The sequence below is a fragment of the Gorilla gorilla genome, chromosome 21 (assembly GCF_029281585.2).
Source record: "Gorilla gorilla gorilla isolate KB3781 chromosome 21, NHGRI_mGorGor1-v2.1_pri, whole genome shotgun sequence".
Lineage (NCBI taxonomy): Eukaryota > Metazoa > Chordata > Mammalia > Primates > Hominidae > Gorilla > Gorilla gorilla.
This window is the reverse complement of record NC_073245.2, coordinates 12608819-12633743: the sequence shown is the minus strand read 5'-3', so window position 1 is coordinate 12633743 and position 24925 is coordinate 12608819. Positions and strand designations below refer to the sequence as shown.

At 54.7% G+C, this 24925-nt stretch overlaps 1 protein-coding gene across 3 annotated transcripts in view; it reads right to left on the bottom strand.

The window, feature by feature from the left end:
- The window catches only part of EBF4 (EBF family member 4), a 66584-nt gene extending 46916 nt beyond the window's left edge, over window positions 1-19668 (bottom strand). For all 3 annotated transcript variants that reach the window (XR_008674369.2, XM_031005033.3, XM_055372430.2), the window contains exons 1-7: window positions 19338-19668; window positions 18712-18833; window positions 6717-6873; window positions 6425-6488; window positions 6198-6253; window positions 4441-4514; window positions 2818-2886 (exon numbers count right to left, since the gene is read on the bottom strand). Coding sequence is in view for 2 of the 3 variants with exons in the window: in XM_031005033.3 (XP_030860893.2) it covers window positions 2818-2886; window positions 4441-4514; window positions 6198-6253; window positions 6425-6488; window positions 6717-6873; window positions 18712-18833; window positions 19338-19646 (851 nt within the window). In the remaining variant the exon portion in view is untranslated. The remainder of the gene's footprint in view (window positions 1-2817; window positions 2887-4440; window positions 4515-6197; window positions 6254-6424; window positions 6489-6716; window positions 6874-18711; window positions 18834-19337) is intronic.
- Window positions 19669-24925: the final 5257 nt, after the last annotated feature.

Genomic DNA, 24925 nt, shown 5'->3' with positions numbered 1-24925 from the left:
ACCTTGGAGACATCTTTGAGTCTTTGACTCTCTCTCTCTCCTTCCATAACAAATCCTGTCAGTCCTGCCTATGAAATGAAATGTACACAGAATGCAGCCGCTTCTTACAACCTCCCCTATAGCATCCCTAGTCTCAGCTTCCATCATCCTTCACCTGGGCTATTGTACTGGCTTCCTAACTCATCTCCTTGCCTTGTACAGGTCATTGTCAATATGGCAACTAGAGTGATCTTGCTAAAATATAAGGCAGGTCTTATCATTCTCAACACCCCTCAATGGCTTCCATGTCATGCCAAAGCCCTTACAATGACCCACAAGTGTGGCCTCCATGCAGCCTATAAGACCCTGTATGGTCGTGCCTTCCTCTGCCCCATTCATTATTCCTGACATCATTTCCTCCTACTACCTTCCTTGCTCCAGCCACCTGGGCCTCCTTGTTTTCCCTTAAACACAGCAGGCACACTCTTGCCGAGAATATTCTTCCCCCAGATACATAAATACATCGCTCACTCTCTTACTTCCTTGAGGTCTTGGCTCAAATGTCATCTTTTCAGTGAGACCTTAAATACCCTAAAGCTTCAAACCTTCCTTCCTAGGCACTCCCAGATCTTCCTCAATGGCTTTATTTTTCTTAGCTGTTATCACCATCTAACATGCTATGTATTTTTTTCATTTAGTTTGTTAATGTCTATTTCCCCTACCAGATTGTAAGCCCGTGAGCGCAAGGCTTTTTGTCTATTTTGGTCATTCCTTAATCCACAGCATGTAGAAAAGTTCTTAGCACAGAGTAGATGCTCAAGAATTGTTGATTGAACAAATAAACAAAAATACTTAATTGGCCAGAGTGTAAGGAATAGGCATTCTCAAAATTGCTGGTTTCAATGCTGTTGGTATAACCCCTACAGAGATCGAATTGGCAGTAACTATCAAAACTACAAATGCACATATTCTTTGTCCCAGCAATTCTACTTAGTAATAGCCTTCATATAAATTTACACGTGTGAAATGACACATGGACAAAGTAATTCACTGCAGCATTTTTAAATCCCTGAAAAGGGATGAAAACAACCAAAATGTCCAGCAATATCTGACTATTTAAATAAATTATGGCATACCCATACAATGAAATATTTTGCAGTGGCAAAAAAGAATAAGGAGACTTCTTGTGTCCTGATGTAAACTCCCAGATCTAAATTTTTCAAGGAAAAAGAAAGGTGCTGAAAGTTGTGCTTCCTACCATCATTTTAATTTTAATTTAATTATTATTATTATTATTATTATTATTATTATTATTATTATTATTATTATTTTAGACAGGGTCTCACTCTGTTGCCCAGACTGGAGTGCAGTGGCACAATCACAGCTCACTGCAGTCTAGACCTCCTGGGCTCAGGTGATCCTCCCACCTCAGCCTCCTGAGTAGCTGGGACCACAGATGTACACCACCATGCCCAGCTAATTTTTGTGTGTGTATTTTTTGTTGAGATGGGATTTTACCCTGTTGGCCAGGCTAGTCTCAAACTCTTGGGCTCAAGCAGTCCCCCTGCCTCAGCCTCCCAAAGTGTTGGGATTACAGGCATGAGCCACTGCACTCAGCCACTGTCACCATTTTTATAAAAACAAAAGGAAAGGGTACAAAAAGAACATATAACTATTTTGTTGTATATGCACAGACTATCTCAGGAAGGATACAACAGAAACTGCTAACAGTGGTAGCTTATTTGGTGGGGAATGGATGGGTGGGAGACAGAGGTGGGAGACAGTTTGCTGTAAACCCTTTTAAGCTTCTTGAATTTTTGCACCTATGAATGCTTTTTCTATTAAAAGGAGAATAAGGTATGGTTTATGTTCCTATGTGGAATATCTAAAATATATTGTTACCAAAAAAAAACATGTACAGTATGCTCTACATAGGGGTGGAGGGAGACTTACTTTTCATTATTTACTGTTTTGTACCATTTGAATTTTACACCTTATTTATGCATTTCCTCTTCAAAAAGAAGTAGGCCAGGCACAGTGGCTCATGTTTGTAATCCCAGCACTTTGGAAGGTCGAGGTGGGTGGATTGCTTGAGCCCAGGAGTTCAAGACCAGCCTGAGCAATATGGCAAAACCCGGTCTCTACAAAAAATACAAAAAATTAGCCAGGTGTGGAGGCATGTGCTTGTAGTCCCAATTACCTGGGAGGCTGAGGTGGGAGGATCACTAGAACCTCGGAGATTGAGGCTGCAGTGAGCCATGACCACACCACTGCACTTTAGCCTGGGCGACAAAACAAAACAAAACAAACACACACACACAAAATAAAGAAATAGAAATCATGGTGTGCAAATGCACTTTTACACACATCACCTCGACAATTCTATGACTGAAACCTGCCAGCTCTTTCCCCACTTTTCCAGTGAAAGAAATGAATGTTCAGAGAAGTCAAGTCAGACAGCACAGGGGTGAACTGGGAACCTGAACCTGGTTTTTGCTGACATGACCACGCTGGCCACTCCACCTGGACGGTTCCTGAGTGCTGGTTCCTCCCCTCCCTTCCCACCCACCTCTCAACCTCCCTGCCCTCCCTGGCTCCTTCTCTCAGGGAGTCGGGGAAAGCAGCTCCAGAAAGTTGGCCACCTGGGGCCTCACTCAGGGGCCATGGCTGGAGGCTCCCTGGTGCCTGGCAGTTTCCCTCTCTGCTCTGAGCCACCCAACCTGGTGCCCCGGGGGGGCTGCTCCGCTCCTCCCTTGAGCCTTGGTGCTCTGTGGTTGAAAACAGCCGCGCCTCCCCCACTCTCCTCTGAGCTTCCAGGCCCCCTCCCTGAGCCTGTACCTGTCAATGATGACGGGGTCTGAGGGCGTCTCATTCCGGTTGCCACAGCTCTTCCGGTCACAGCACCGGCTGAAGGAAAGATGAGGAAGGAGGGAAGGCAGAAGCCAAGGAAGGAGGGGGCCATGACAGTGTGTGAGTTGTGGGGGGTGCCCTGAGCTGAGGGTGCTGATGTCCTGTCTCTGGGTGTGGAATCCCTGGGCTGGAGGGGCTCACTCCCAGGGCCTTGGGGGAGAAAGGCTGTGGGCTCCTCCGCAGGGACCCTGAGAGCCTAGCCTGGGGATGAGGCTGGCCAGAGACCTCTGCCTCAAAGGCACCTCGTTCCTGGAGGACCCAGGAAAGGGCAGGTTGCAGGTCACCTACAGGGTTTCTCTCTATGGAAGCACAGTCTACGCAGAGACAGGAGCTCAAACGGTGAGCTCATGAATGACCACAAAGTGAATCTTTTTTTCTTTTTTTTGAGACAGAGTCTCATTCTGTCACCCAGGCTGGAGTACAGTGACGTGATGTTGGCTCACTGCAACCTCTGCCTCCTGAGTTCAGGCAATCGTTGTGCCTCAGCCTCCTAACATAGCTGGGATTACAGGTGTGCACCACCACGCCTGGCTAATTTTTGTAATTTTGGTAGAGACGGGGTTTCACCACGTTGGCCAGGCTGCTTTTGAACTCCTGGCCTCAAGTGATCCGCTCGCCTCGGCTTCCTAAAGTGCTGGGATTACAGGCGTGAGCCATTGTGCCTGGCCAATGGATGGCCACAAAGTGAATCTGCCCGTGAAAACAGCATCCACACCAAGAAGTGCTGCGTGGCCAGCAGCCCAGATGCCGGTCATGCCTCTTCCTTGTCACTCCCCTTTCCAAGGGTAGCCACAGTTCCAACCACAGATTTATTTAATTTAAATTTATTTTACTTTATTTATTTTTTTAGAGACAGGGTCTGGATCTGTCACCCAAGCTAGAATGCAGTAGTGCAATCATAGCTCACTGCAGCCTTGAACTCCTGGGCTCATGCCTCAGCCTTCCTGCCTCAGCGTTCCAAGTAGCTGGGATTACAGGCGCCTGGCTACCAACCACAGATTTCAGAACCCTGTTCTCTTTTCCATGCATCAGGAACTGCCTCCGAGGACCCTGTATGACTGGCATCTCCTGGGGAGACCTTACTAGAAATGCCAAGCTCTGGGATAATGGGGAAAAGGGAGCCAAGGGCTGTGCACCCCCTCACTCCCACCCTGCCCCGCCAGAGAGCTGCCCTAGGATTCAAAATTTCCTCAAAGATTAGCTTCTGAGCTAATCCCAGAGGCCTTCCCAGGCCCTGTTCCCGCAACCCCAGCAGCCCTCCCCTGAGCTTTATTAGCTAAGCTTCCCAGTGGCGGCAGGAGGCCTCTCTTACAAAAACACTCGGAGAAGCCACATAAACAGGCCAGGCTAATGGGGCCTCAAGGACCCTCTCCTCAGCCAGCGCTGTGCCCAGGGGCCTCACCACTCCCTTCATCACCTGCCACCAGGCTTCTCCAGGGAGCAACAGCAGAGAGCAGCCAGGGGCAAGGGCGGCGAGGGGGCAGGGCCTGGGTGGAGTCCTCAGAAACGCCTTGGCAGAGGGGTGAGGTGTGAGTGACATGGCCATCTCACCTGCACATGATCTCATGGGTAAGCAGCACTCGGCACATTTCGGGGTTCTTGTCCTGCCCCTCATAGATGATGGCCTGGGGAGAGGGAGGTGCACAGGCTGGAGGGGAAGGAGGCTCCTCTGAGGTGCAGGTGGCAGCACAGACGGACCTGGCATCTCCCAAGCCTAGGCCCAGGGAGACCCTGCCCCAGGGAAGAGCACGCCCTCTGCCTTGCTCTGGGCTGCCCAGGTGGGGGATAACCCCTCCTCCCAAACCGGACTACCACCGGCTGGCAAGAATGGTATGAAGTCTGCAGATTCTGTCTGTCTGTAGGTGGCTCTTTCCAGAGCTGGCTCTGCTTGGGGCAGGGGGTTCCTCAGGGTGCCAGGACAAAGGTCAGGTGGCTGGTGGGGTAGACATACTCCTGTGCCCACCCAGCACCAGGCCCCTCCCCTCCCCCAGCATCCTCCTGTGTGCATCCTCCATGTCCTGACGGACCTCTGCTTCTGTTGATGAGTGTTGTCCTTCTCAGCTATCCCTGCCAGCCCAGTCAGCTCCGAGGGCTGCACAGCTGCCTCTTCCCCCTAGATACCTATCGCCTCTTCCCCCATATCATCCCTAGCCCAGGCTTGGTCTTCCCCTGGGACTGCTGCATCACCTCCTCACCAGTCTTCCAGCCTCCCTCTGCCCAGAAGCAAGAAGTGAGCTTCCTAACTGCAAATCTGCCTTCCTAGTTCATAACTCTCTGTGCCTTCCCCCATTTGTGGGATCCCTCTCTCTGTGGACTTCCTCGAACCCCTTCCACACCCATCCCCTTGACAGTTCCACTAGGCACTGCCTGGCCTGCCTCCCCCAGCCCAGTGGTCATGGGTATTCTAGAAACAAACCATTCTTCCCTCTGCCCTGGGATTGGGTGGAGGCTGCCAAAAGACCCTGCCTATGTAGGAAGCCCAGATCTCCAGCTTGCATTCCTAGCCCACTAATCTGGCCCATTTGAGACTCAGCCCCCTCCTTGCCAGCATGCACAGCTTCTCTGAAAAGCCCTGAGATTTGGGGCCCTGTGTTGGCAGAATCCATCAGGGCCTGTTCAGGTTTCAGTTTCCTCCAGCTCCTTATGCTGGCCTCTGAGCCTCCTTCCCGTAACCGTCACATCAGCAAGGTGCTGAGGGTCTGCAGTGGAAATTCCCAGGGCTGTGCCCACATCCCCTTTACTGGAAATGTGCACCTTCCCGTGGCTGTGGCTGATGTCAGCTGCAGTGGGCTTCCTCCTGAGAACTGCTCTCAGTGGATAGGAACTGCCTGGTCTGAAAATGTCTGAGAAGTTACATGCTACCCTTAGGAGTGGTTCCCAGCCAATGACTAATTGATACGGGGTACAAAATCCTGGTACTTGCTTCAAGGGGGGACACGTCTGGTGCCATTCCTTCTCCAGAGCTCCCTGTGCAGTTTTCTGTGCAGCTTGCCTCCCTCCCCTGCTCCTAGGAGCCCCTCCCATCTCCCCAAATAAATTACCTGCACCTGAGTTCCCATCTAAGGCTGGGCTGCTAGGAAACATGACCCAAGCCAGGGTTTTTGTACAAATATTGTCTTTTCTAGAACAGAGGGCAAGAGCCACACACCCTCCGGCATAGGCTGGGGTGGGAACTGGGGGAGCTAGGCTGATGGGGACGGAGGGCGTAGGGAGATGAGGGCAGGAACAAGGAGGCTCACTCAGACCACGGGGAGGCAGGGTCCGGGAAGAGAGTGAGATGGGCCTCAGCACCCTCTGCGCTGACTCACCTGCTTGGACATGGAGTCGATGAGACGCACGTAGAGGTCTTGCTCTGTCCGCAGTCCTAGGATGGGAAGATGGAGAGGGCTTGCTGCCGGGGGAGCACGTGCAGCCTCAATGACCAGACCACATCACACCCTCCCCAGCCCTGGCACATGGGGCATTAGGTGTCGCATGATGCGGCAGTGCCCAGACTTCAGGGGCAGGGCTGGGTAGGGCAGGGGCCTCCACTCACCATTGTTATACACCAGCCGGAGGCGGTAATGGATCCCATTGTTAGTCTTTTCCGCCCCGGGCTCCTGCAGGGACAAGATGGGAGGATGCTCGGGTGCTCAGGGATCCTCCAGCCTCCCTCATCCACCCCTTCTCCTAACCCCAACTTCTTTCCCACCCTTCCAGCCACTCAGCCAGCATCCATCCATTCATCTGTCCCAGTGTGTGTGTGTTTGTGTGTGTGTGTGTGTGTGTGTGTGTGGTTGGGGGTTCCCTCCCGGGGCCAGTCCCAGCCAAGCCCATGAGCCTCTCACTCGGTCCTTTTCCACGAAGTCGATGAAGGCTGTGCGCTCCACCTCCACAGGCTGCCCCTGCCGGTCGTACATGGCCAGCACGAAGTGGAAGAAGTTGGATTTCCTGAGGTTGGAGGGAGGCTGCTTCTCAAAATGTGCTCGTGCCAGACCCACGCCACTGTGAGAGGAAAAGAGCTGGAAAACCACTGGAAGGCCCCCCCCAGTGAGAAAGACTCCAGCGCCTCGGGCCAGGCAGGCATGCTAGCCAGGACATGGCTCCAAGATGCCAAGAGTTTGGGCAAAAAATCCAACTAGACAGACCCTTTCCAGCCTGACCAGGGCCATCTCACTTCCAGATAGAGGTCTCTCAGCACTGAGGGCACCCCAGCCTGCCCCCTGGAAAACAAGAGGCAGAGTGGTGACTGCAAAGGAGGAGGCCCTGTCAGTCTCCCTCCCAGGCTTTTCCCTGGGCAGCACATTTTGCAAGGCCAGTCTCAAAAATCAAAAGTATGAACCAATCTGTCTTTCTGACCAGAGGCTCTTGTGACTGCCCTTTAGGGCTTCAAGGAGACCCCGGGGGCCCTAGAACAAATATCCCACTAAACCCCAGCCCAGGCTGAGGCTGTCATGAGCCTGTGGTGTTGCCTGTGGTGTGCCTGACGATGTCCATCAGACCCTTGGAGGCATCAAACTGGCTCAGGACCACTAGTCTGCCTGGCCTGGGCCCTGGCTGAAGGTGGGGAGCACCCCCAAAGTGTAGAGGAACCTGCCTCCAGGCTTTGGGAGAGACAACCACAGGCTCCCTTGGGCAGGAGGAACTTCTCTTCTGGCCTTTCTAAGGGATCTCTCCTGGCTCATCAGAAACCATGCCCAGAAGTAAGGCCGGAGTGAGAGCAGGAGGAAGGCATTCCCTCTTCCCCAAATATCCCCTGCATCCCAATGATACCCCAAGCACTGGACACATGGCAACAACTGGGGCTAGGAGCAAATGCCTGGAAGAGGGGAGACAGAGAGAGAGAGGTACAACATCAGACAAAGGGGCAGGTGCCCCCCAAAAGATGTCCATGCAAAAAAACTTGAGAAGCAAAGGAAGAAAATATTAATTCTTTTTATGGGAGATGAAGGGAAGGCTTCATGGAATGGTGGCTTTTCCCTAAGTCCTTGAGGAATAAACAGGAGCTCAACAGATGAACAAGAAAAAGGGCAGAATAAACAGCATAAGGAATGGCTGGATGTGTAGAGGCTGCTGCTATACCGCAGGTGTCAAAAAGTGAAGTGAAAGGAGGAAAGTTTGTACTGGAAGTTCATGCCAGATCATGGAAGGACACAGACACCGGGGGAAGGGGTTAGATTCTCTTCTCTGAGCCACGGCCTTCCAAAGTGTGTTCCTTAGATCTCTCATGGCTCCAGAGCCTCCCTTGAGAAAAGGGTGCTGTGGCCACAGACATGGGTGTATTTGGGGGGCCTTAGGACACCCTCCAGGAATGTACCCTGCTTGAGTTGGCTAGGGCTGGTGCTCTGCATGTGTGGAAGCCAGCCTACAAGATGGTTCCCAGTGAGCCCCACCCCCTGGGATTCATGCCCTTAGTTAGCCCCCTCTTGTGTTGGGATTGGCCTGTGAGGTCAATAGACTATGGCAGGAATAATAGCATATAACTTCCAAGGTTAGATCATAAAAGCACTGCAGCTTCTGACTTCTTCCCTTTTTTGGATTAGTGATTCAGGGGGAAGCCAGCTGCCATGTCTTGATGACACTCAAGTAGCCCTATGGAGAGGTCCACAGGGAGAATAACTGAGGCCTCCTGCCGATAGCCAGCCCTGACTTACCAGCATGAGCGACCTTGGAAGCAGATCCACCCGCCTCAGTCAATCCTTCAGACGACTGCGGCCCCAGCTCTCATCTTGCTGCAGCCTCATGAGAGGCCCTGATCCAGAACCACCAGGCTAGTCTGCTCCCTTATTCTGACCTCAGAAATTGTGTGAGATAATAAATGTTTGTTGTTTTAAGTTGCTAAGTTTTGGAGTCGGTTTTTTTTTTTTTTTTTAGATACAAATTTGAAGACTTGGGCTCAAGACCTGCCCCGCCTTTTTTTCTTCAAGGCAGGATCTCACTCTGTCACGCAGGCTGGAGTGCAGGCTGCAATCACAGCTCACTACAGCTTCGACCTACTAACTCAAATGATCCCGCTGCCTCAGTCCTCCAAGTAGGTGTGACTACAGGTGCATGCCTCCACACCCGGCTAAATGATCCTTCTGCCTTGGACTCCCAAAGTGCTGTGATTACAGGCATGAGCCACCATGCCCAACCTGGAATAATTTTTTTTGAGACAGGGTTTTGCTCTGTCATCCGGGCTGGAGTGCAGTGGCGTGATCATAGCTCACTGCAACCTTGAACTCCTAGACTTAAGCGATCCTCCTGCCTCAGCCTCCCAAAGAGCTGGGATTACAGGTGTGAGCCACCATACTCAGCTTGGAGTAACTTTTTTTTTTTTTAAGACAGGGTCTTGCTGTGTTGTCCAGGCTGGAGTGCAGTGGTGTGATCTCAGCTCACTGTAGCCTCAACCTCTGGGACTCAGGCAATCCTCCCACCTCAGCCTCCTGACTAGCTGGGACTACAGGCATGCACCACCATGCCTGGATAATTTTGTTTACTTTTTGTAGAGATGAGGCTGGACTTGAACTTCTGGGCTCCAGCTTTCTCCCATCTTGGCCTCCCAAAGTGCTGGGATTACAGGTGCCAACCACTACACCTGGCCAACTAACACACCCTGCTTACCTGACTACGGAGCACTTTTGTTGAGGATCATGGTTTGGGAAACATGACTAAAGGCCACTAGAAAGTTCTGAAGCCAGGCAGGGCTTAAAGATGCTATGGGGGAAAGGAGGGTGCAGTGTGGGGGACAAGTGAGAGGCTGCTGCAGGGATGCAGGGGAGCGACCAGGATGGGGAACTGCCTTGAGGACCACTTAGGTCAGCTTGTCCAGGTGCCCATCATGAGCATGCTCCTGTGACAATGGCTGCCACAGTCACCACTACTATTTTTCTTTATATAACTTTAAATCAATTTATTCTTTTACTTGGCTTCAGGCTAAGCCATAACACCTGGGATGTCATGGGCATGAGGGACTTGCTATTGTTTTACACATACAAATTATAATAAATAGTAAAATGGAAAATGTTTCCTCCTCTTGAAAGCTTGCCCTGGAGCCTCCCTCAGTTATCCACATGAAATGCTGACTTAGGAGGCAGAAGCCATAAGTCTTCTTGTCCCTGATCAAGATGAGGGGAGGGGACCTCCAATATATATATATATATTTTTTTGAGACAGGATCTTGCTCTGTCACCCAGGCTGGAGTGCGGTGGCACAATTATAGCTCACTGCAGCCTCAACCTCCTAGGCTCACGTGATCCTCCCACCTCAGCCTTCCGGGTAGCTGGGACTACAGGCATGAGCCACCATGCCCAGCTAATTAATTTTGGAGAGATGGGGTCTCACTATGTTATCCAGGCTGATCTTGAACTCCTGGGCTCAAGCGATCCTCCTGCCTTGGCCTCCCAAAGTGCTGGGATTATAGTCTTGAGCCACTGCGCCCGGCCTCAACACCTTTCTTTCTGACCACAGATTCTTTTTACAGATGCTCCTTTCCCTAGGGAATTCACTGTCCCTCCATCTTTCCCTGCTCCCTCCACCCCCTCACCCTCAGGCTGCAGTCCTTTCAAGTTGAGGCCTTGATCGCCCCTCACCCGCTCCCCAGCCAGCAAGAGGCAGGGAAGCCCTAAGAGGGCTTTCGATCACAGCGGGGCCCTGATTACTGTTGATGAATATGCTAATGAGGCCTCAACCCTGAGCTCCTCCCTCCTGCTCCCAGGACCAGCTTAACTTGAACTCCACTGGGGATGGGTTCCAGGACCACCTAGTGGGAGAGAAGGCCAGAGGAGATGGGTTTGTGAAGCACTCCCAGGTCCCTGTGGCTTTTATATCCTGTCATCTAGCCCAGCGAAGGGGCCTGGAAGGCTCTCAGGCAGCGGGGAGGGAGGCTATAGAGAGAAAAGGAAGCCTTGCCAGAGGAGTGGTGGGTGCTGAGAAATACTGGAATCTCCCAGACCACTGGCCATGCCCTTTCTACACAGACACCCTGCAAGTGCTCAGGCCAAATTCCAGACTGGTGCAGCATAAATCAAAGATGCTGGCCTGAGCTTCCTGTCCCACCCAAATATCAGCCATTGCTGGGTCCTGGCTGCCCCCCAGCTCCTGCCAGGCTGCTGAGAACCAGACCTGGGAAGTCTGGCATAAGCCCCAAGCCAAGCTTCCTTCCCAGGGCTCAGCATCCCTGCAGGAGGGGATTACACAGGAGCAAGGGCACAGGGACCTGGGAGGGGGGAAGACAGCAGGTTCCCCTGGGGTCTCTGGGCCAGTGTCTCCTGCCAGCTGGGGGCATGGAGGGGCTGCCCTGCTTTGCATGCCTGTGCCCTGCCCCATAGTAGGTTTAGGCTCAGTCCACTGCCCCGAGGCAGCCCAGAGCGGCATCCTGCACTTTCCCAGCACGGCTCAGTGGGTCTGAGGCACACTCATCCTCCCAGGCTCACACTCACCCGTGGAGCAGCACTGGTTAGTTTACAGCTGCAGGACAAGATCTGTGCCGTGGACAACAACAGGGCAGTGTTAATGACGGCCCCCGCCCCTTCCAACCAGAGAAGGACTGCAGAGTGGGCAAGAGCCCTGCAGCGCACATGGGGCTGCCCCTTGCCTGGGAATGTCTCCAGCTCACCCTGTTCATAGCCCTGCCAGGCTTGGAGAAGCTCAAGCAAAGGATACTTCCTATGAACAAGAGACGGAGAAGGACACGAGGACAGCATGTTGCGGGGAATAGGACTCGAGAGCTACAGAGGCAGGTGTGGACGGTGCCTCCTTCTCCTGATTGACCCCAACATGCAGGAGGTGACCAATCAACACTTGTAGAATGGAAATGCAAGTTCCAAAGAGAGAGGGCTGGGGAAGGGGAAGGGGAGATTTCTTATTCCTTGGGGGTAGCTGATGCTCTTGTAATGAGAAAACAAACCCGGACTAAAGAACAGAAAAAAAGAAACAGGGATAGAGACTCAAACAGCTCAGGAGGTGCTGAGTGGTCTGAGGGCCCCTGATGAGCACATCCTGGGTGCAGATGTGTGGGGACACAGGTGGGATGTGGGGGCCACTGTCTGCTCTCAGACTGGCTTAGAGACAGAGAGATGTGGACCAAGGCCAATGTCTTTGATCTCATGGTGCCGCTCCAAAGTGGCGCTGCCTAAGACAAACATTGGGGTGTGGAGAGAAACTGCACGTATGTCTTTTGATATGTATCCTTAATTTAAAAGAAAGAAAGGGGGAGAGAAGGGGGAATAGAGCCTCTGAAGCCTGGAGAGGCAAGTATTTTATTTGGGTTCCCCTAGAAGCAGGCCTGGGGACAAGGATTCAAATACCAACAGTGTTATCTGGGCAGTGATTCGGAAACACTGGGGGTTGGGGGTGAGACAAAGATGAGAAAGCAGCCTATAGAGGGTGCATTTTCAAGTCCCCACTGTAGGCACCTGGAGCTCCATCCCATGGGGAACTCTGGAAACAGCATGGAATGTGTGCCTCAGCATTATCCCACCAGAGGGATGGGTGAGGGAGCTGGGGTATTTATCCACCAACTCCAGTCAGTCACTGGTGGAGGGCTTCTACGACTGTTACTTCTCAGGTACTTCTGGGCTGAGCAGAGCAGGCTCTGGCAGCCTGAGCAAGTCCTCAAGCAAAGGGAAGCAGCTAACAGCAGGGGAGGCAGAGCCTTGACCAATGGTCCTGAGGGGATGTGGGTGGGTACCAACTGCCAGCCATTCAGAGGCCTGGGGTACGATGGATGCCAGCAAAGCTACAGCCCCAAGGGCCTGAGTGCAGCTTGGCAGGTATCAGTTTATGACAAATACAAGTAAGAACTGCCTCACCTGGCACATGTACTGCTGGCACCCATAATTCAGAAACAGCTTATTCACTTAGCATCGTTAGTGAACAAACCATGCCACATAAACGCCTTTTCCAGAGAAATGCAGCTGAGTGACAAAATCAGCCACATTAACCACTTCTGCAAGACTGCAAAATGAATTATACATTTCCTCACTTTCTTAAAAAGATTGTTTAAAGCACAATGTTCAAAACACTTTCTTCTCAACTCCAGTGTCCTGAGGCAGTGGGACATTTGCCCCCGTACTAAAGAACCCAGATTTGGGAAGAGAATATGCTCACTTTTGTATTTCCATTGTGCCCCCACTCACCTCCTTTCTATCTTTCATTCTTAAATAGACCGAAAATTAAAGGAGACTGTTTGAGACACCAAAAAAGATTTACGTTGCACAGATGCATTTTGGTCAGAGTCAACATGCTTTGTAGTGAGCATGGGTGTGCATGGACTTCCTGAGCACTGTTAGGAATCCAGGTTCAAGCCAACACCAAGGGCAACCTGACCTTCACAGACTAGGTCATTCAGGTGGACTGTGCTCCAGAGTGTATGCAGATGCCTGTGGGGAGATGCCAGAAGCTGCAGAGGTGTCTGACTGCTATTGCTGAGGCTGCCCAGCAGGTCCCGGGAGATGCTCCTTTGCAAGGCTGAGCAGGACACTCCAGGGCCCTTTTCGTGGCAGCTGCTCTCCCCTGCCACAGCATAACTGTCTGGTACAGACAAAGCCCCCCTCACAGTCTCTGTTCTGTCTTCCCAAGGCCACTCACGGCTCTTCACATCCTTGACTACATGCTTGTTATAGTAAGCAATTTAACCACAGCCAGCTCAAATCCCACAGATGACAAGTGACCAAGGCTGGAGCCTCGGCCTCCTCTCAGAGGCACCCCCAAGCGTCTTGCCTTCCCTTCTCCCCGCCAAATCCTAACTCTTGGCTGCCTTGATAACTCAAGGTTTTGAGCCGTGCCTTGCCCTGGTCCTAATTTGTCTTTGAGTCTGGGATGCTAGGGCTACAGGGGACAAGCCCTACTTTCATCAGTAATGGGGGGAGGCTCTTTGTTGACACCCATCACCCCAGGAAGTGGAAGGAGCAAAAACTCCTGCATCTCATCCCTTTTCGCAGATTTCCCCAAAGTCTCTCTCTGCTAAGTCCAGCTCTTCTTAGCCCCATCCTGACAGGGCTCCACCAGTCCCTTTCCTCTACATCCCCCCTTCCTCCAAGCATCCCATTGGCCCCTGCTCTCCCCTGCAGGCACCCTCTGGACCCCGGGACTGCTGATGATGATCAAGCTGGGCCTGGCCTTCCTGCCCCAGACGAGATCTATTGGCCTGGCCCTGCCCAGCCCCTGACATGCCAGCCCCTGGCCATGGTGCAGACTGGGGAAGATAAAAGCAGTAGCCCAGTGGAAGATGAAAGCAGCAGCTCAGTGGGGCACACCCACCTCAACAATGCTTGCACAGGGAGGACCTGGTGGCTGCAGGCAGCTGCCCAGAGCCTGTGTCCAGTTGGTCCTGCTGGAGATGAGGTTTGGGTCTGGGGAGGGTCCCTATCCCCTCTTCCCACTGCCCCAGCAGCTGCCCTGCTCACCTGCACCAGGAAATTGGCACAGTGACCAAAGTCCCTGGGGGCAGGGGAAAGGGAGGGGGAAGGATCTCACAGGCCTGCTCTCCCCCTCTTCTTTTGGCCCTCAATTCTACCTAAAGACTCCCCACTCCACTGCTCTCTGCCCACCCTCTCGCCACCCACCCACAGGCCTGCCTGCCAGGTCCCAGGCTGAGAATCAGCTATGAATTATTAAAGCAAACAAAAGCATTTCCTAGCAGGGATGGTAGCCTGCAGCTGCTTACAGGAAAGGCAGCCCCAGCTGGCCTCCCTCTCCGGGGCCCTGCTAGTGTGCAGGGACCAGCTCCAGTGGGAGGGCTGGCCTGGGTCCTCCAGGGGTCTCCTCCAGGGGGAGGTCTGGCCTGGGCCTTCCAGAGGTCTCCCCAGACTGGGAAGCACATCAGAAGGAGAAGAGAGCTACTTCTGTGCTGAGTGTGCCAGCAGGAGGACTTGAGTCTTCAGAGGAGTCAGGGGAAGATGGGCTGGGGCTGGGCAAGTGGATCTCAGAGATAAAGTCCTGTCGGCTCAGGGCAGGGGCAGGGGTCCTTGTGCAGACTTCCCTGGTAGGAAGACATTGGTAGGGAGAGGGCAGCCCTCTCCACCAGCCTTCCCATCCCCATTGCCTCCAGTTTAAGGGTATGCAGCCCCTCTGCTCTCCCTACCCCCCTTTTTTTTTCTTTCTTTCTTTTTTTGAGACAGAGTCTCGCTCTGTTGCCCAGGCTGGAGTGCAGTGGCGTGATCTCGGCTCACTGCAAACTCCGCCTCCCGGGTTCACGCCATTCTCCTGCCTCAGCCTCTTGAGTAGCTGGGACTACAGGTGCCCGCCACCACGCCCGGCTAATTTTTTTGTATTTTTAGTAGAGATGGGGTTTCACTGTGTTAGCCAGGATGGTTTTGATCTCCTGACCTCGTGATCTGCCCGCCTCAGCCTCCCAAAGTGCTGGGATTACAGGAGTGAGCCATCGCACCCGGCCCTCCCTACCCCTCTTTTGCTCAGAACTTTCCTTCCTGTTGGCAGAGCCTCCCTCGCTGATCTTAGCAGGCCTTCTGGGCCTTTTCCTCCCCACCCACCTTCTGTAAAATCTTGGCATTGTTGTAAAAGTCAAGCTGTAGAACTGGGCAGGAGAAGCTGCTCCAGTAGCTGATTCCTGGGTCAGGAAGAACCTGGAGTCTTCCAAAGTCAAGAGGGGAACCAACATAAGGGGACTTGGGAGCCTCTGAGAGACATTACTGCTTCCTCCGGCAGACAGTCATCACCCCTATCCCCCATGGACTGCCTCAGCCTGCCCTGGGTGCTGTGGACACAAGGATGAACGGACCGCTACCCTTGCCTTAGGGGAAGGCCCCAGCTGGCAGGGCAAGGAGGACCGGGACAGGCAGAGGACAGCAGATGCTGGCCTATGGTAAGCATTCGTAGGCAGCACTAAAGCCACTCCCCTGGACAGGGTGGGAGGGCACAGAAAGAGCAGTTGCTGGGGTCGGTGGGTGTACGAGGGAGTCCTGAGGCTGGTGAGACTTAATCCAGGGGATGTGCAGGTGCTCAGGGCAGAGGGACTGTTTCAATAGACCATAGCACTTACTGGAGGTGCAGCTAATTCTCCAAGTATCCACTGCCTGCCAAGCATCATGCAGAGGAGGCTGGGGAGGAAGGCTGGAGTCAGACCATGATAGGCCTTGAATGTTGGAGATATCCATGAGGAAGCAGTGGGGCTTGGGGGTTGGTCACTTTATTTTATTTTATTTATTTATTTATTTTTGAGGCACAGTTTCACTCTGCCGCCCAGGCTGGAGTACAGTGGTGCGATCTTGGCTCACCGAAGCCTCTGCCTCCCGGGCTCAAGCAATCCTCCCACCTCAGCCTCCCAAGTAGCTGGGACTACAAGCATGCTTCACCACGCCCAGCTAATTTTTGTATTATTAGTAGAGATAGGGTTTCACCATGTTGGCTAGGCTGGTCTCGAACTCCTGGCCTCAAGTGAAACGCCCACCTTGGCCTCCCAAAGTGCTGGAATTACAGGCGTGAGCCACCGCGCCCAGCCTAGTCACTTTATTTGTAATCGGAGAGAGACATGATCATAAAAAAGTACTTTGGAAATACTGCTTTGGTCCCCAATGCAGGAAAGATGGTTTTAGGGGAGTGGTGAATGGCTGGGGCTAGGCACTGGGCCAGGAGGCTGAGGTGGTAACCAGGGTGCAGTTAACCTTCAAGCCAGGGAGGAAGCGGGTGGAGGGCCAGGGGGTTTCATTGCTAAAAGTGGTGGCTGAGGGCACTGAGATTGGGACTAGGACACGGAAAAGAACATTCCTAAGCCTTGACAATCAGGCAACTGTGGGGTGAGGCTGAGGAAGGTGTCAAAGCCAACTCTCGGATCCCGGGGAGTCTTTTGGGAGAGCACTTCCGTGAAAGTTTCTCAGAGATGAGAGGGAGAGAAACCAGGCCGCGATGAAGGCGGAGACAGGGCCAGGGGGAGGAATTTTCATTGTTGCTGTTTTGGGATGAGAAGACCCGCGCAGAGGACTGACTGAGGAACAAGATACAACTGTAGTGATGACAGACAACACGGGGAAGAGTGGGGAGGAAGGATGAAGCAACTCCCTCTGGGACAGGGAGGAAAGTCAGCTGAACAACAAAGCGAGTGGGGGCTCCTAGTCTATGTCCTGAGACAGAGAAGTCTCCAAACTTGGGGATTAGCAGACTGAGCCTGAAGAAAGCCCCTGTTCACATTGCGGAAGCCCTCTGCATCCCAGCAATGTGGCCCTCACAATGTGGGGACTCAGACTGGACACCCCAAGCCCACTCAACCCCACTATGCGCAGACACCACTGCTGTGGCCCATGCTCTGGGGGAAGCCTTATCCCCACACTTCTTGAACCCCACGCAGTCTCCAAGGGCACTGCCTCCTTCACGTCTGCTTCCCCTTCATCAGACCTGCCTCTGGGTAGGCACAGAGGGAAAGGTTGCAGAGAAATGGAACCTTAACTCCCAGAGGCCCCCATCAGCACTCCTCACCCACTCTTACAAAGAGCTCTCGCCACACAGCAGGTGGTGGGGACAAAGAGGGGGCCATGTTAAGAAACTGACCTTCTCAAGTTGAAAAAAAAAAAGCCAGAACCAACAGAATAGGCAGGAGGTGGAATTGTAAGCATAGCACAGGAAAACACAAGTTAATGGGAAGAAAAATAGGAAGGAAATACACTAAAATGTTGACAGTAGTTGTATTACAGAGGAGGGACTACATTTTTTATTTTCCAGTTTTTCTAGAATATAGCTATATCCCTTGTAAAAGTTTTGGAAATTAATTCATCCACAAGACCCTTTGTCTTCCGTAAGAGATCAGCTCCAGAGCCCCCCAGCGTTCCCTCCCGACAGCCAGGAAAGGACCGGCGTGCAGAAACGGCTTCAGTTTGCGCATGAAGCGCGGTGTGTGTCTGTTACACGGTGAGGTTGAGGCGTCCTGCGGAGTGTGAATGTGGGCTCCTGTGTCAGGCCCGGTCTGCACTAAGCCCCCAGTTCAGAATCCCTTCGGGCTGCTGCAACAGCTCAGACTTCTGGGAAGCCCAGTGCCCACCCTGTCCCAGCTGTCAGCAGAGCTGGCACCTCCCTAATCCTAATCACAGTGACTCCCCATAGGATACCTAAATGTCTCCCTCCATGGTCACAGCTGAAGGTGCAAAAAGCCAGGGGGCGCAGGGGCTTTGGGGGCAGGTCAATAAACTTTTAAAGTTCGCTTTCAAATCCTGGAGTCAATCCCCTACTGAGATTCCCAGACCCCTGCAAAGGAGTCAGAGGAGACCGGCGCGGGTGCTGGGTTCCCAGGGGCTCTCTGCCTTCCAAAGGACCTACCAGAAAAACACCCGAGGGAAAGGCAGGGGCCCTGCCCAGTTCCCAGGCCAATCAGTCCAGCCAGGCCTACTGCCCACCTCATCTCTTCCTCACTGTCCAGACCCCAGCCGCTTCTCTGGCTCTGCACACCCCCATCCTCCAACTCTGAGGGGCGTGGGAAAGGAAAAAGGGGGCTGGGTTTCGTGCCTTTCCTGACAGAGAGCTGCGGAATTGGACAAGGAGAGTCACTGGGACTGCCCAGGAAGGAGGGGCTGGACGTTCCTAGACGGCCGGTGGCTTTGGTCATGGCTCGGAGCTCTGCCTCTTCTCTCAGAGCCATAGACAGCCCGGCTGGGGTGGCGTTCACCGCCGCACCCGAGAGCGGCCGTCACAAATCTACCGGGGCAGCCCGGAGTGGAGGCAGAAGCCCCGCCCCAGCCCGCCCCACAACCTCAGGAGGCAGCACAGGCACTGCGGACGGGGTGGGCGGGGGAGCTCGCCGGGACCGTCCAGAGTTAGGGCTCCTTCCGCCCCTGGCTCCAGCAGCTCCAGCAAGCTGAGCTGAGGCGGCGCGGAGCCGTCCAACCCGAGCGCACCGGGTCCGGTCCGAGCGCTTACCTCTGCGCCGCGGTGCTGGCGTCCAGGATGCCCGCGCCCTGCATCCAGGAGCGCACCGAGCCCAGGCCGGCGGGCAGCAGCGGCTCCTCCTTCAGGTTCAGCCCGCTGCGGGGCAGAGCGTCCTGCGCAGGGAACATGAGGGCGCGCGGTGAGTGAGCGCCCCCGCCGCCCCGGATCCGGTCCCGCTGAGGCTGCGGGCGTCTAGCTCAGCCCGACCCGACGGCACCAGGCGCCTCCAGCAGCGCAGCGCCGAGTCCGGGTGGCTCAGTGCGCGCTCGCCTCTTGGGCGCTCCCTCGGAGAAAGCGGGTCCGCGGGCGCCGGCGCTGTCCCCTCCCCTCCTGGGGCGCGGGGCGGGGAGATGGAGGGATTCCCCCGCGGCCTGAGCGCTGGCGGGCGGACTGCGAGCGGGGCGGGGAGGGCGGGGAGCGGAGCCCGCACCCGGTCCGCGCGGAGGCGCCCCAGAGGCGCGCTCTGGCGGCTGCCCGGGGCCGCGGTCGTCGGAGGGGGGGCCCGAGCGCCCCGGGAGCTGCCTCGGGCAAGGCGGGGGCGCGGGGCTGCCCGCCCTTTCCCCCTCGCCGCCCCCACCTCCCGCCCGCCCGCGGCGCCAGCGCGGGGCGCTGATTACCATCCGGGAGGCGGAGGCTGCGGGCGCGGAGCTCGGCGGCGGCGGCGACAGTGGCGGCAGCGGCGGCAGGAGCAGCAGCAGCCGCGCGTCCCGGGGAAAGGCTGGGGCCGCGCCGGGCCAGCAGACGCCGCCGCCGCCAGCGCCCCGCGTGCCCCGGCGTCCCGGCCCTGCCGTAGCCCCGGGCGGCAGCACCTGGAGCAGCAGCAGCAGCAGCCCGGCCGACTCCCCCCGGGGCCCGGTTCCCGCGCCGCCCCGCCGCGGCCGCCGCCGCCCGCCGCTCCCCGGGGCCTGGCCTCGGGCCCGGGCCATCCCGCCGCCGCCGCCGCCGCCGCTCCCGGGGGAGCGGTAGCCGAAGGGAGGGAGCGCAGGCGGGAGGAGGGATGTCGGGAGCGGGCGGGCCCAGGGGACGGGGGCCCGGGGGAGGCGGGGGCGGGGCGGCGCGGCCGGCCGAGGGGCGGCCGGGGACGTGACATCATCGGGGGAGGAGCGGCCGGGCCCGGGCCGCGGCGGCGGGGCGGACCCTGGCGAGTCGGTCGCCTGGGCTGGGGGCTGCGGCCTGGTCGAGGCCGCGGGAGGGAACGGAAGAGCCCGGCGGGGGCCGCGGAAACCCGCGCAGGGAGGATCTGGGGCCGCGCGGCGAGGGAGCCCGGCCCGAGCGGGAGGTGCGCGCCCCGCTGCGCTCGGGAACCTCCGCGGCCTCCCCGTCGCCGCCGGACGAAGCCCCGGCGTCTTCGCGGCCTCCTCTCCCTCCCCCGGCACCCGCCGTACTCTCCGCGCCCGACGCCTTGTGCCTGGACTTGCTGCTCATTTTGACGCCTCCGAGCTTTCGCTCTTGACGTTTTTCTCCCGCGTGACTGTACTCCCGCATTTCCCCGGCGCCTGACCTCACTTTAACCCCAGCTAAGGACTGAAACGTCTCTGCCGTAGGCTGCGGCCCCAGACAAGCTGGGCGAGGTCCCTGCATCCAACCATCCCTATTCCTGATGCTGGGTTACCTAAGCCTGAAGCATTTTCAGTTTCCATCTGTGCCTTTCAGGAACCTCCTGATTTCTGATTGCAAGTTGGACAGGTAGGCTCAGAGCCCAGCTCACCTCCTGTTTCTCCCCAGCCGCGTCCCGTCTCAGATCCCATTCCTTTTTTTTATTAGTTCCTGGCACAGAAGTCGCCTGGCCCTTGACCGTGGGGCAGAGACATTTCTGCCCCTCTCCCCACGTTGTCCTGGCCAGGCTTTGAGCAAGCCCAGAATGAGTCCAGCACTTTCCTGCAGAACAGCATGGGGGCCACCTGCCCTGCCATGTTCACGCTCAGACACCCCTGCAATAACACCTTCCTGCTCCAACTCACTCCCATCCTCTTCTGGGGGGCCTCCAACTGTGAGTTAGTGTTCTGTCACACATTGGCCCAGATGAGGCGTCCTGGGGGCACTGCTGGTTCTCCTGCCATCATAGAGGCCCTCTCACCTCCTTTCCTGGTCTCTTTACCACCCCTTCTCTCTATGCCTCTCCCCATCACCCACAGGGGGCTGCCATTCCCACCAGGACTCCTTCAGGTCTCAGCTTTTACCCTAGGTAGGATTATCAAACATGGGTCTCTCCTTAAGACACTTCTTAAGCCAGTCTCTTTCTCCATCTCCTGATCTGCCTCTCTAAATCTTGCTTCTCACAGTGTGGTCCCCGGACCAGCAGCATTGACATCACTTGGGAGCTGGTGAGGAATGCAGACTCTTAGGCCCTGCCGGGACATGCTGAATCAGAACCTGCAATTTCCCAAGACCTGTACACACATTACATGTGAGAAGCCCCCCAGAGCTGTTCCACACTTGCTCCGCTCCTCTCCCCAACATTCAGACCCACCTCTGGCTCTCTCATTTCCAGCAGACACCCTTCCTCTTACCCAGTGGAGAGGACTCAGGGAATCTTGGCAGAACCCTGCTGGCACCATCAGCGGCGTATGCTCCTCCTCGTTTCTGTCTTTTCACCCGTTCTCTTCTCTCGGTCTTCCACTGTGGAGATGGATGTGGAAGCTTTTTGCTTAGTCCTGTCTTCTGCCTTTCCTGAGGTTACCCCACCGATCTCCTGTTTGTGTCTCAATATGTTCTTTTCTCTGCTCAGATCTCCCCATTCTTAAAAGAACTGTCCCCTCCTCCTCGCCTCCTTCTTCAATTTCTGCCCCTCCTGTGTCTGAGACCGTTCACAGGAACGCTCTGCCAAGGATGCCTGACTGGCCCCCAGCAAGCCACTCCTGGGGCCCTTGTGGGCTGGCTCCCTTCCAGCCCTGCCTTCCTGCTTCTGCTCTCAGACTCCGTGGTCTCTCTTGGGCTTCAGGCCCTGGGACCTCCTGGCAGCAGTGGGCTACCCCACCCCCCAACCCCACACACACATGGGAAACCACCCTGCTGACCAGATATATATATATACATATATATATGCGTGTGTATGTATTTACACACACCTGGGAAATATATATATCTGGTGTATATATATTTACACACACCTGGGAAACCGCCCTGATGACCAGAGCACACTGTCTTTCTCCTCTGCCCTCTGAGCACCTCAAGCTGCTGTGCCTGGCGCTCTTCTTCTGTTCTCCCCTCACAGAATTCACGTTCCTCCACAGTCTCAGAGAACATCTTTGAGGAAATGGTCTCCCCATATGGGACTCTCACTTCTGTCAGTCCTGAACATCAGTGGGTGAGGACAGGGCTGGGCTTGGCCCTCAGAGAGGATAGGAGCGCACCTGCCTCCAGGGAGGGTCCCTATCCCAAGAGGCTCTGTACCTAGGCTGGGATGGGGCTTCTTGGTCTCCACAGGTTCACTCTCCACCAGCCAGCTCTTCTTCCTAACTCCCCTGTGTCTGTGTTGGGCACCTCCTCCTGCTGCCTACCAGGCTTGGAGTTTGGGAATCATCTCCAATACTTTTCTCTCCCTGTCCTGCAGCTACCTGTTTGTTTGGTCTTAAGGGGTCTCCCTTCCCTTTCCTCCCTACCCCAGTGCCCACAGAGAATATCTAACAGCAAAACGTACTTTTCCTCCACTGGACTCCACCCTGGCTTGGAGCAGATATGGAATTCCCAGTTCTGCCCACAGCCTCCTCCCTTAGCTCCCGTCCCCAGCTGCTCACCCCCAAACACCCCCATCCTCCTGCCACAGTTTTAAAAAGTGTTGCTTGGATTGGGCCATCGCCTGCTTAGAAACTTAAATGTCTTTTGTGGCTTCTCAAATAAACATTTAGGCCCTTAGGTTGGGAACATTCTAGGCCCTTTGATGCCCTATCCAATTTCTCTTGCCGGCCAGCCTTACCTCCACTCCCTTGCTGTGTGAGTTTCTTGCTTATCCAGCATGGGAGATCACACCGTTTCCCAAACCCAGCTCCCTGTCTCCCAGCTCCAGCCTTCATGCTGGCTGGCCCTTCCTGCCGGAATGCCCTCACTTTGCAGCATTCCTTTTTGTGATGGTTGAAGTGATTTGGTTGGAGTGCTTTTCATTCTGGAAGGTTGTCCCCAAGATAGATTGGGGGATAGATGCTCAGAATTAACCTGCGCAGAAGGTGGAATCAGTCAGCCCAGGCAAGTGGCGCTGAGTTAAGGCTCAGTCATAGCTGGGGCAGACTCCCAGCTTGCGTGGGTTTCTGTTCTATCCTAACCACATGGAACAGAAAACCAGCCAGGATGGTGTTTGAGGCTTCCCAGAGCCTGCAGCCCCAGAGAAGGGCTCCTGGGTTACAGCTGCTGAACCAAGGGGTGATGAAGGGAGGAAGGTCAATGAGCAGTTCTGGGGCAGCACTTGGGGGTCGGAGGTGAGTGTCTCTGCTTTAGATCCAGGTGAAAGTCTGTTGTTTCTTGGAACCCTCTGTGCGCTTTTATTTTGCATTAGTTATCTTATTTTTTAACCTTTTATTTATTTATTTTTTTAGAGTCAGGGTCTCACCCTGTCACCCAGGCTGGAGTGCAGTCGCTCGATAATAGCTCACTGCATCCTCAAACTCCTGGGCTCAAGTCCTCCCTCCTTAGCCTCTCAAGTAGCTGGGATTGCAGGTGTGCACCACCATGCCTGGCTAATATAATTTTTTTTTTTTTGAGACAGAGGTCTTGCTATGTTGCCCAGGCTGGTCTCGAACTCTTGGCCTCAAGTGATCCTCATGCCTTGGCCTCCCAAAGTGCTGGGATTATAGGTGTGAGCCACTGTGCCGGCCATGCATTATTTATCTTAGTTCCTTTGTATATTTTCCCGTTCCAGCTGCTGCATCTTCTCCATGAGAAAGGAATTTGGTGGGTGAGGTGGGGCGAAGTGCTGCAACGGTGGCCACAGAGAGCTACAGGGGTGGTGATGACAGAGGAAGCTTGGTGCACGCCTGCAGAGAATGCCACTCTTTTCTGGCAGGGGCTCACCACAAACCCTTAGGCCAGAGCCTTGGGTCTCATTCTACCCTTTCATTGTGCTCATGTCCACGAGAAGGGCTTTTTTGTGAGTGGCCAGTGCTAGAGAGTGAGCAGATAATGAAACCCAGGTGGCGCCCTTATGAGCTCACAGTCAGGTGGCAGGAGACTCATGAATGCTCAGTGTCACTCTGGAGTGACCTGGGCTGTTACAGAAGCGGAGCAAGTCCTGGGACAAGCACAGAAAAAGGGCCTGAGCCTGAAGGTGAGGAGGGGCCCGGGAGCAGCTTGTGTAAGGACTAGCAGAGCGGAATGAATGGGTTTGCTGCACTTGCTTCAAGGTGGAGGTTTTAGCACCCAGCACCGGGAGGGTCATGCTGGTGCCTAACATGCCATGCTAAGGAGTTTGGACATTTTTTCTGTAGGTCTAGTCATAAAACAATGTTTTTTTTACATCAGCAGAACTCCCCCACGCCTCCGCCGCCTTAAGCGGGTGCAAACCACATAAAACAGATAAGAAGTGGTGAGTTAGGCTGAGGCGCGCTTGGCCACGCTGTGTGTTGGGCCATAGCGCCCCCTGGAGGCCCCAGAGTGTGATGCCGGCACTTGGATCCACTTCCTGTCAAGTCCCCGATGGTAATTAAAATTAAAGGAGGAATACAAAAACTAAAGCGCGCATTAATTATGGAAATTCTCATAGTTCCATGAAGAAATCCAGAATGACAAGGGCCGTCCAAGAAGGTGGTCTGGTAGGTATGCGCCAGCTCTGGGCCTTCCTCGCTGTTGATTCCTGAGGCCTCTTCGATTGCTTCAAGAAAACCCCACACCACAAGCATTAGTCTTGCCTTAGGATCCATCCCATCCCACATCTAGGCTGAGTTATTCAATCTTGAATAATAAAACAATAGGAGCCATCGTGGTGGACCCTTTGGCAGGAGAGTCGAGCTCCTATCCCCAGGCTCTGGGATCATTGGTCCTGGTTGTTCACACACCTGCCAATCACAAACCACTTCAAAGACACCGGGTCTCAATGCCCATTGAGGAAGAGGAAGGGAACCGTTTTCCCAGTGCAGCAAGCTATGCCCACTCCCTGCTATTTTGCAGAGAACGGCTGTTCCCTGCAGTCTCGAACCTAAAACTGCAGCAGCACCCAACACTATCCCTGATGGCTGCCCCTTAGCTACTCATAGGCAATGGCAACATTTTTGAAATA